The sequence below is a fragment of the Nuphar pumila genome, chromosome 1 (genome assembly GCF_984573655.1).
Source record: "Nuphar pumila chromosome 1, dmNupPumi1.hap1.1, whole genome shotgun sequence".
Classification (NCBI taxonomy): domain Eukaryota; kingdom Viridiplantae; phylum Streptophyta; class Magnoliopsida; order Nymphaeales; family Nymphaeaceae; genus Nuphar; species Nuphar pumila.
In genome coordinates this window covers 56,346,436-56,358,825 of record NC_143249.1, presented here as the reverse complement: position 1 = coordinate 56,358,825, position 12,390 = coordinate 56,346,436, and the positions used below count along the sequence as shown (strand labels likewise).

Sequence of the window (12,390 nt, the reverse complement as noted above, 5' to 3'; positions counted from 1 at the left end):
CAGGACACAACTTATATGTCAGGGCATCGACTATTCACCTACACAGACGCGGACTGGGCAGGTGATCCTGACGAGCGAAGATCAGTTTCGGGGTATTGCATTCTTATCGGCAATAATATTGTAACATGGAGTAGCAAGAAGCAAAAGGCAGTGGCGTGATCTAGTACTGAAGCAGAATATCATGTAATGGCAGCAGGAACAACCGATGTTACATGGGTGAGACATCTACTGCAAGAATTACAAGAACCAATCTCGTCCTCTATGCTTCTTTGCGATAATCAGAGTGCTATTAATATTGCCTTCAATCCTATCCTTCATTGTCGCACGAAGCATATCGAGATCGATCAACATTTTGTTAGGCAAAAGGTGGAAGAAAAAGAAATTGAACCTGCATATGTTCGGTCAGATATGCAAGTTGCTGACATCTTTACCAAGGGATTATCCACTCATCAGTTTTGGGCACTCAAAGGCAAGTTGAGCATGATCAAAGACCATACTCAACTTGAGGGAGGCTGTTAGTTTTGGATCATGGATTCGACCCGCACCACATTCCAAGGATCCATCTTGGGATGCGTGGGCGATGGCATGTTTGTAATTAGTTTTTACTTCTTGTGTAATGTTATACTATGTACAACACTTATAAATATTAAGTAAAAGAGGGAAAACCCTATTGCCGCCGACCCCTCTCTTCTCTCTCTTCTCTCTTTACCTCATCTTTAACCCTTGCAGGTGGATATTTCTGACAAGAGAATCACTCTAACCTGGAGTTCGAAGTTCAATCTCTGCAGACATGCTTTCCGGGATCAACTTCACGTCTTGGGTAGATGTCTGATGAAGTCCCGCTTTGATACCATGTAAGATTTGCCTCTTGGAGTATATGCTGATGCAGAAGAAGAGAAAGATGGTGAGAAAGAAGGGGACGACTGCAACAAACGGTTTGATCTCACATAGAGAGATCGTGCCCTATTTTTCATTTATATACATGTGTTACAGACTGGATCGGGTCTAGATATTACATAACCTTTCATCAGTTCCAGACCCGAATACAAATATAAGATGTTATACAGATTCTGGTATTCGGGTCCAGATCCAAACTCGTAACCTGAAAACACAAACAGTTTCAATATTTAACACTCCCCCTCAAACTTACGGTACAATGAGCAAAAGTTTGTCTAAGAGGTGAAATCTAGGGGCAGCGATAGGCTTGGTAAAGAAATTTGTTAATTGATACTTTGATGTAACATATGGCAGATCAATGGTTTCATGTAGATATTCCTCTCTGACGTAGTGACAGTCCATTTCAATATGTTTGGTGCGTTCGTGAAATGTTTGTTTGCTTGCAATGTAGATCGCACTCTTGTTGTCAAGCACATGCGTGAAGCTTGCGTTGCTTTAACTCCCATGTCGGCAAGTAGACGTCTAAGCCAAACTACTTCCATGGTCGTGGTTGCCATGGCTCAGTATTCAACTTTTGTGGATGAGAGAGAGACCTGTTGCTTTTTGCATCTCCACGAGATTAACAATTCACCTAGAAAAACATAAACGGCAGTAGTTGAGTGTTTGTTATTGGGATCACCTCTCCAATCAACATCAGTATATGCAATTAGATCTAGTGAGGAGGTACAAGACAAGAAAAGTCCTCGTGAAAGAGAGAACTTAATATATCTAACAATATGCAGAATGACTCCCATGTGAACTGTGGTGGGAGCATGTTGGAACTGGCTGACTGTGTGTATAACGTGTGCTATGTCTGGTCTGGTAATGGAAAGATGAGAAAGTGCTCCGATAAGCTGTCTGTAAGGAGTAGGATCCTCAAGAGGTTCTCCATCATCAATTTTTATCTTAACGTTGACAACTTCTGGAGTGTCCACTTTATTATCATATGTAATTCCAGACCTGAAAACAATACCAAAAGCAAACTTAGATTGAGACATTAAATACCCAGAGGGGAATAAGCAACTTCAATTCCTAAAAAATATCTTAATAAACCTAAATCGATCATTTCAAAATGAGTTTTAAGAGGTTTTTTGATGTTTTCAACTCCCTGTTTATCGCCTTCGGTGATGATCATGTCATCCACATAGAGAAAGTACTATAATCCCTGCATCAAAATTCTTAATAAACAAAGCATTGTCGGTCAAACAGGATTGAAAACCAATATTAAGCATAACTTGTCATACCAAGCTTTTGGTGCTTGTTTAAGACCATAATGAGTTTTCTCTAAACGAAAAACTTTACCCTTGGGAATACTAATACCAGGTGGGGCTTCCATGTACACTTCTTCAACTAACTTACTATTTAGAAATGCATTTTTGACATCAATCTGAAATATGGGTCATTTCCTAATAGAAGACAAGGCAATTAAGGTTCTAACAGTGGTCATACGAGCAATTGGGGCAAAGGTTTCTTCATAATCGATGTCATATTCTTAGGCAAAGCCTTTGTCCACTAATTGGGCTTTATATCTTTCAAGAGTTCCATCACTCTTGGTTTTAACTTTGTACACCCATCGACAACCTATAGGTTTCTTACCTAGAAAAAGATCCTGAATAGTTCAAGTAGAAGCATTTTCAAGTGCATCTAACTCAGTTTCCATGGCTTGGCTTGAGAGTACGATGATGGTTCCTCATATGAGTGTATTAATGTAATAACTGCCTTATATGTTGGTGAAAATGATTCGTATGATATAAATTTTTCAAGAGGCCTCGAAACTCGGGATGACCTTCTGGTGGAAAATTCGAAATATTTTTCTAGTGCACATGGAAGATTTGACTCTCTTCGTCTAGAATATTGTAAACTAACATCCCTATGGTCTTGTTCTTCATTATTGTCATTATGTTCAAGATCAATAGTACTTTGATCATTGCCAAAGTCACATTCAATAGGTTTTGAGGTCAAATCTATTAGGAAGGAATATTCAATGACTTCCTTAGGTTTTTCAAAATCAAAGAAGCCTTCTTTTTCAAGAAAAGATACATTTCTTAATACGTATAATTTTTCATTTTGAAAATCAAAACACCTATAGCCTTTTTTATTATCGACATATCCTAAAAAGACACAAGGAATCGCGCAGAGAAAGAGTTTGTCATTTTTGTTAGTGAAAACAAAGCACTTGCATCCAAACACTCTCAATCTAGAGTAATCCGGAGAAAGATTCACTAGTTTTTCAATTGGAATTATATTTTTCAAGGAAGAAGATGGCATTTGATTAATAAGATAGGTGGCAGTTAGGACCGCTTCTGCTCAAAATTCCTTTGGAATATGATTAACTATTAATAAAGTCCAAGTTGCTTCCACGATATGATGATGTTTAGGTTCGGTCAGAGGTATGTATAGACAAGACCGTTGATGCGTAATGCCATGTAAACTTAGATATTTTTTTAATTCTTGGGACATAAATTCTCCCCCTGAATCTGTGCGAAAAAAGGATATATCATTTTAAAAAAAAATTTAACCATGTTATGAAATGTTTGAAAGTACGAAAAGACTTCCAATTTATGTTTGAGGAAGTAAATCCAAGTATGTCTAGAAAAATTATCAACAAAAATGATATAATATGCAAATCCACCTTTCAAAATAATTAGTGCAAGACCCCAAACATCCGAATCTACTAATTCAAGTGGACTGGAAGAAACAAATGTTCAATCAAAAAATGTATTTTTTTCATTTTGCCAAGAATACAATGTTTACAAGTAAAGTTTTTCAGAATTACAAAACTTTCCAAGATCAGGAAAATGTTGGATTTTGGCCATATGAGGATGCCAAATCTTTTATGCCACAAATCCAACTATATTTTCTGAATATTATAACAGAAAGCATTCTTACGCAATTCCAAAAAATACATGTAATAGAGTTTTCCTTCTCTATGGCCTTTCCCAATCAGCTTTCCTAACTGACAATATTGTATCCAACAACCATGAGACGAAAAGGAGACATTACATCCATAATCAATCATTTGTGAAACAAATAAAAAATTTAAATTTAGTTTAGGAATATATGACTTTTGGAATTAAAAATTTCTTAGTTTTAGGGACCCTTTCAAAATTTCCTATTCCTTCTATTTCAAGAGTTGTTCATCAGTTGTAAAAACTTTTGACAACATTTGAATAAGCTATTGTCATTTGGGGTCATATGAAAAGAAGCACCGAAATAAATAAGTCAAGGGAAGTTACCTGGATCGGAAAAGGATGAAATAGTTGCTTCGGTTGAGGCTTCAGACGAGGAGGAAACTCCCTTGATAAAAAGTTGAAGAATCTATTAATTGAGCCATAGAAACTGGTGCATCTTGATCTTTGGGTTCCAATCCAACAATTGCCGCTCTCTTTTCTCTTAATTCTCTAAGTTTAAGACACTGAAGCCTATAGTGCCCTAGTTCATGACAATGGTGGCAAATGATAAGGTGATGAAACAACTTTTGCAAATGAGGCACGAAAATCGAGGCAGAAGCACTTTAAGATCTAAGATCTCCGCGACTCTGATATCATGTAATGAAATGGTGGTCTTCCACAAATGCACGAACAACTCACAAAGAGGTGTCTATTGGAGACACTAGGTATAAATGAAAGAATACTCGAAAAATAAATAATATTTTATTCATACACAAAATGCTTAAGAAGCATTGATACGTAAGAGAGGGGAATCACCCCTATTTATACACACATGAGAAGAGGAGGAGGAGGAGACTCCATAGAGTCGTTGGTCTAGAGTCCAACGACTCTCTATCTAGTCAAGTCTTGACTAAGACTTGACTAGTTTATTCAATCTAGTTCTATTTGAACTACATAATAAAACAAAAAAACTAAAGAAAAAGAAGAGTAAAAACAAATATATATATATATATATATATATATATATATATATTACATTTTTACATTTTACCGGTTCATACGTACAAACCTCCACATTATGGAAGGACAAATGATAAGAAGCAAGACAATGAGTACGAAAGAAAGAAAGTTATTTGTTATTATTGCTGTGAACCGGGACATATAAAAATATATTATCCAAAATTGAAGAAACCCTATGAAAAGAAGGTTACCTCTGTTGGACCTCCACAAGAATCAAGTGAACCATCCATTGAAAACATGCCCTTAACCCAATTAGTGGAGGCGCTTCAACCCCTACTCAAAGGAGCATCTTCATCCACTGGAGTCGCGGTCTCTTCCTTCGACGTCTACGATCCTGGTAAATCTCTTTGGCTTCTTGACTCAGGTGCCTCTTTTCATATGAGGCCAAATAATGATAGAATGTCATAATTCAAGTGGGTCAAATGTTTTTACCGCTGATGAAACATCTCTTGAGATAAAAGGAATAAGAAATTTTGAAAATATCTTTCAAAATTCAAAAAGATTTTGTATTCCATAAATTAGATATATTCATAAACTTAATTTAAATATTTTATTTGTTTCTCAATTATCTGACTGTGGATGCAATGTTTCCTTCTCCTCCCATGGTTGTTCAGTGCAGGATTGCCAGTAAAGAAAACTGATTGGGTAAGGTCATAGAGGAGGCTTATACTACATGGATTTTTTGGAAATACCCAAGAATACATTTTGTTGTAATGTTCAGAAAGTGGATTTGGATCTATGGCATAAGAGACTTGGTCATCCTAGTGTATCTAAAATCCAGTTTTTTTCAAAGATGAAAATTTTTTGTAATTTTGAAAATTTTACATGTGAACATTGTATTCTTGGTAAAATGAAGAGATTACCTTTTCAAGAATGAACCTTTGTTTTTTCTCGACCACTTGAGTACATTCGGATGTGTGGGGGTCTGCACCTATTATATCAAAGGGTGGCCTTATGTATTATGTAATCTTTGTGGATGATTTTACGAGACACTTGAATTTATTTTCTTAAGCATAAGTCTGAAGCTTTCTCACACTTCCAGATATTTCATAATCTAGTCAAAAATCAATTTAATAATGATATTTGCATCTTTCGCACTAATTCAGGGGGATAGTTTTTATCAAAAGAATTTAAAGATTACCTAAATTTATACGGTATCACATATCAAAAATCATATCCTTATACCCCTCAACAAAATAGATTAGCTAAAAGGAAGCATAGGCATTACATAGAAACAACAAGCACTTTACTTATTACAAATCAAGTACCTAATGTTTTTTGGGATGAAGTCACTCTCACTGCAGTTTATCTTATTAACAGAATGCCATCATCTTCCTTAAAAAATGTATTTCCTATTGAAAAACTTTTCAAACAAATCTCAGATTACTCTAAGTTAAGGGTTTTTGGATACAAGTGTTTTGTCCTTTCTGACAAAGATGACAAATCTTTCCTCGTGCTATTCCTTGTGTTTTTCTAGGATATGCAAATTATCAAAAGGTTATAGATGTTTTGACTTCAAAACTAAAAAGTTATGTATCAAGGAATGTATCTTTTTTGGAAAAAGAAAGTTTTTTTTAAACAGAGAAAACTAAGGAAATAAATGAGTATTCATTTTTGTTGGATTTAGTTCCAAAGATTGATGAGTGTGATATTGATAAAAACCAAGAAGTTAAAAATGATATGATAAGTGAAGAATCATCCCATAATGATCAAGATTGTATTCAATACTCTAGGCGTGGTAATTTAGAACATCCATGTGCTCTCAAAAAATATACCAGTAATGAAAACAGGAAGAGATACAAACAAGGTCATCTAGAGTGTAAAAAATTCATAAAAAATTTGTATCGTATGAGTTTTTTTCACTTAAGTATCAAGCATGCATTGTATTAATACATTCCTACATGGAACCTTCCAACTATGTTGAAGCAAAGGAACATCCTGAGTGGGTAGAAACTATGACAGTGAAATTAAATGCCTTAGAAAAGGCGAATACTTGGACTATTCAAGACCATTCTACCAAGCAAAAAACACATAGGTTGTCGATGGGTGTATAAAGTTAAAACCAAGAGTGATGGAACTCTTGAAAGGTATAAAGTCAGATTAGTTATCAAGAGATATTCTTAAGAGTATAGAATAGATTATTATGAAACTTTTGCTTCAGTTGCTAGAATGACCACAATTAGGACCTCAGTAGCTCTTGCCTTTGTAAAGAAACGGTCTATATATCAAATGGATGTAAAAAATATGTTTCTCAATGGAAGCTTGGCGGAAGAAGTTTATATGGAACCGTCACTTGGCATTGTTATTCCTAAGCAAAAACTCTTTGTTTACATAAGGCCTTGTATGGCCTTAAACAAACATCAGAGGCCTTTGTGGGCCTTCGTTTTGTTGAAGGGTCAATGCCTTCTTTTGGAGGTAATATTTGTGAGATAAGTCCCTTGAAGTATACATTTTTTCAAGGTACAACCAAGCTTCAGAGGCCTTTTTGAACTTAATGATGTTGGCGTTGATCTTGGTTTCTACGGATGAAAAAATCCAAGACAAGATTTTGAAGTTCTTCATCTCTCACTCATCATGCCTTTTAGAATAATCTTCTAGGGCTTTTTGTCTATCTTCACCTTCAAAAATCTTAATATCCCCTTTTTCTATGATTGTAAGTTTGGGTTCGGGTTCCGATATTGAACCTTGAACGTACCCCTAAAGACATTTCCCTTTGATATGGGCTTCCATATTGCCAGCCCAAACATGATAGTTCGAACCACTAAGTTTAAAACCAAGGGAGAAGTGAGTCTTTTTCACCCATTAGAGAGGGAAGAAGATAGAAAATAACATGTACCTCAAATGATTTTCAAATCTTTCTTGACAAAAGATGCTTCTAAAATATTGCCCAAAGGAGATGATCCACTTCAAAATTTCAATAACTTGAAGGCACGTTTTTCGAGGCACTTCAAAAATGAAGAGATGCACGATCCACCTTCTTCAACCTGGCTCTGATACCATGTAAAAGTATCTCCAAACAAGATACTAAGATCAAGACCTTAATATTCTTGATAATAAACCCGACACACATGCACAATAAGAACACTTTAGAACATTTGTGCACAAAAGCACAACTCATAAAAACTCACAAATGCACAAAGGCATAAAAAATATTGGAATCACCTTATTGAGCACTTGGGCTTTGACTCAAAGCCATGAAAAATACAAGAGGGGGAAGCCCCTATTTATAAGGAAGCAAAGGAGCAACATAGGGGGCTCCCAAGAGAGTCGTTGGGATCCCCCAACGGTCACATATGTGACCGTTGGAGGCTCCCCAACGACTCTTTGGGGAGCCTCCCTATGTGGCACAAAAAACAAAAGAGCAAAAAAAGAAAAATAAAAAAAAAGAGGAAAAAGTAAAAAAGAAAAGAAAAAAGAAAAAGCAAAGTTACAAGCATATTCCAAAATGGAATATGCGTAAAACAGGAATTTACAGAAATACCCTTTTGGGTGGATAAGAAAATATATATATATATATATATATATATATATATATATATATATATATATATATATTTATATATATATAAATATATATGAGATTACAAATAACGATACATAATTTAACAGTCACATGCATGTACCTACCCGTGTCTTTGTCACAGGATACTATAGATGCCAGAATTTGCAAAAGGAATCTAGACCAAGGTTGCTAGAAAGGGAAACAGGAACGGGGAACGGGGCTTTTCAGGTGCATGTGAAACTGGAAACGCAAAACGATTTAGGAAACAAACTGGGAAACACATGGAAAACGTTAATGTAATAAATCAATAAAACAAAAAACAAAAAAATATGTATCCTATGAAACAAAAACACTTGGGAAACACATGGGAAACAGTTTCCCATGGTGTGGGAAACATGTTTCCTATGATTTTTTTGGTGTTTCCCAAACGTCTCAGAAATACAGTGTTTCCCGTTAAGGAAACGGTTTCCGGAGAAACACGTTTCCCACTCTTATAGCGTTTCCGGTAACCCTGATCTAGACACTTGGAAATGTGAACCAGTTACCATTCAGAAAGACAACTAAATGATCAGAAAACATGAAAAAAGTTCTGAGTTACAATAATATATTATACAAGAGCTGCACTTGAAATTTTAATCCATAACTGGTGAAGTTGATGCTCAATGAACTTGCTCTAGAAATGCTAAATAAAAGCATGTTAGCAAAAATAACATGGAATGGAGACCAAACACACATCCACCCACCAAACATTAACATCAGCAGATCTTAACACGGAAAATAGAATTCTTAACAAGATCAAAGGAATGCTGGATGGAATACAAATTCATAATAAGGTTCCTTGGATTAATTCTACAAAGAGAAAAAGGCAACTAAAGCTAACCTGATACTCTCCTGCTTCTTCTACTCCAATATGATAGCTTTCATAGGTGCACTCAGGATGAAAGTTGAATACAAAGAGAAAAGGACCACGTATGTAGGACAAGACCTATGATGCAAAACAAAAAACAAGGCAATAATATCAAGGTCATTTAGAATTTTGTACATAAAATAAAAAAAAGTAAAAGAAAATTTTATACAATCCAATACAGTTAGCAAACTACTGGGGTTCAGCAGAGAAGATTGGGCATGCATGCATTCAATCATGAATGTGCATGGGTGTTTAATACAGTAACAGAGCACATCATTGAGGTTCATCAGAGATCGGGCATGCATTCCTTCAAGCATGAGTGCATGTGTGACAACACAATATATATAGTAATGATAGGGTTCTCCAGGAGCACCTAGTCCCACCTAATAGAAACCATGGTTGTAGCCTGTTCAATCATATTCAAAACTTATAGATGTATGCAACAGTCACAAATCTTTGTTATCAGGATTTTCTTGTCAAAGCAAAACATTGGGATAAAACATTTTTTCTTGAGAGAATCCACAGAAAATATCTGTATATTTGGTTTCTAAAAATATATAAGAAGATACATAGAAATATATTCAAACTATTCAAAATATAAATATCATGTTAATAATGCAATAACATCATGATAAAAACACAGTTTTTTTCAAGTGATATTGCGAAAATATAATTTTTAGGATTATATCGATTTTGAAAATCTCAATATGAAATCGTGAGCTTATAAAAAAATGGCCGATACTTATGAGTTATGACTATTATATTCAACATAGTTTGCCTGATAGGAATCCTACCTCGACCACATTTTTCTTTAACACAAATATAACTCAAGACGTTAAATTTTGGCACATTGTGAACCGGTTGATCTTTAAATATCTTAAAAAACCTACATGCATGTCAAATTACATGATCATACATATATAAGACCATTAGAATATGAGAACTAGAGTGTGAACCGAGATTTTTTCATGTTTTTTTTTATTTTTTCTTAAATCTGACCATGCAGATGTGACCTACATGCTCAGTTTTAAAGGTACGAGTTATTGAATCATGCAATTGCAATGCAAAAGCAGGATTTTTTAAGGCTTGAAATCGAGGATCAGAAAATACTCAAGCATCAAAAATTCTTTTTTTTTTACTATAAAACCTGATACAATAGTTGATTCCTAGCAAATGCACCATGTTGAACATATGCAGGGTCAAATTCACAAAAAAGTATCGGAAATGCCTAGTTCACACTTTAGTTCTCATATTCTAGTGGACCTATATATATATATATATATATATATATATATATATATATACACAATCTAGTAGGAATCTCATAATGCAAGTTGTTTGGACTCAATCTAACCTGAAGATATGTTCAGCATGGTCGATTTAGCAGGAATAGACTCTTGGATCATGTTTTTTCAAAAGATTTTTGAGTCTGGAAAAATCACTGCATGTTGATTTTTGCAATGCCAGAAGAACCAGTATACATGTCGGATTCCGGCAATCCAAAAGTTGGTTTCTACTAAAAGGGACATGTAGATCACATCTATGGGGTCAACTTGACCCCAACACCCAAAAAACAAAAAAAAAGGACTTTTCTAGGTCGTTTTGTACATACAAACAACTGTAGCAAATATTAGCCCAAATATATATATAGAAGAGCCGAGCTGCCTACGGCAGCATACCGCAAGTGAAGCGAGGTTTCTGAGTTGTTTTTTCCAAATCTGACCACAAATGCATTCAGGATGGTCGATTTTCTAGGAAATGATATTTGGATCATGTTTTTTCGATCAAAAAACATGATTTTTTAACCCTTAAATATTTATGATATTTATAAAAATTTTACACCATCGATTTTCAAACCTTATAAAAACCAACCTGCGCATCGGAATCGAATGATGCAAGAGTCTATTCCTATAAAATCAAACAGGTAGAATACATCTATATGGTCAGATTTGAGAAAAACATGGAAAAGGACCCTTGGAAAGCCCAATAGGAAGCGGTAGGCACAAATTGGCAGCTACTCCCTACTATATATATATATATATATATATATATATATATATATATATATATATATATATATATATATATATATATATATATATATATATACACGGGATAACTGACAAATGTTCATCCATGCTCAATGATCATGATGGAAAAGCTTTTCTTATTACAATAGTTAATTACAGATACTTACAACTTCTGTGTTAAGTTTAGAGGCAACTCCATAATTATATGAAATTATTAAAAAAGGAAGGATAAAAAATTAGAATATTTTTATGAGAGCTTATTTAATTTTCCACAATTTTAAAAAATCTAATATTTGCTGGGAGTTTCCTGGTAAATTTAAAACCTTGAAAATCTCTCAAGCTACTTCCTTGGAAACTTCTTGCGCAGCAAGCATTAATACAAGTACCAGCACATTGACCTAAAGCTAAACTTGAGCATAAACTTTCTTAAGAATTAAATATATCAAGGATTAAACTGCTCTACCATCTTAAAGTCATTAGCATGATGAATTTTAGGAGGATCTCTGGAAAGAATTCTTTCATCTTGGTCCAATTTCATCAAATCCTGCAACAAAGAAATTTCAGATGTCTTCAGTGTTCCTCATTTAGAAATAAACAAGTGACATTTTAAAAACTAAAACTAATGTTTCTTTTCAGGATAAGATCGCAACACACAGAAATCAAAATGGAATCAACAATAACTTGTCCAGAAGAGGCCACATACCTTGTCAAAGGAGTAGAGATCTTTATGTAGTGGTATTTCTAATAGATCCCATTGACGGTTTGCAAATTGAAAAGAGAAGTTGTTGTTTGATGTAGGCATCTCAACCCTCTGAAGGGAGAAAGTCAAACAGAAGCCACAAAGTTGGAACAATGCATATTACACCTAATTTTAAGAAAACAACCTTACCTTTGGGTGGCCAAACTCATTCCCCATGAAGCTGAGGTAAGCATGCCCTCCTATTGAAAATGTGAGCAACTTGATCATCTGGAGTCATCCAAAACACAGATGCTCAGGAATCTCATGAGTTTTAAGCTTTGAACTTATGACTTAAACGCAAAAACAATAAAATGAGAAACGAGAACTGAATGTTTTTATTGGAAAATTAGAGGGCTTTGCATATC

General features: G+C 34.7%; 1 protein-coding gene across 1 annotated transcript in view; it reads right to left on the bottom strand.

Annotated features, from left to right (window-relative positions):
• EMB2729 (Alpha amylase family protein) overlaps positions 1-12,390 on the bottom strand; it is a 226,897-nt gene that overhangs the window by 24,531 nt on the left and 189,976 nt on the right. The window contains exons 15-18 of the mRNA XM_089998247.1: positions 12,176-12,253; positions 11,990-12,097; positions 11,750-11,830; positions 9,230-9,334 (exon numbers count right to left, since the gene is read on the bottom strand). Coding sequence (XP_089854373.1) covers positions 9,230-9,334; positions 11,750-11,830; positions 11,990-12,097; positions 12,176-12,253 — 372 coding nt within the window. The remainder of the gene's footprint in view (positions 1-9,229; positions 9,335-11,749; positions 11,831-11,989; positions 12,098-12,175; positions 12,254-12,390) is intronic.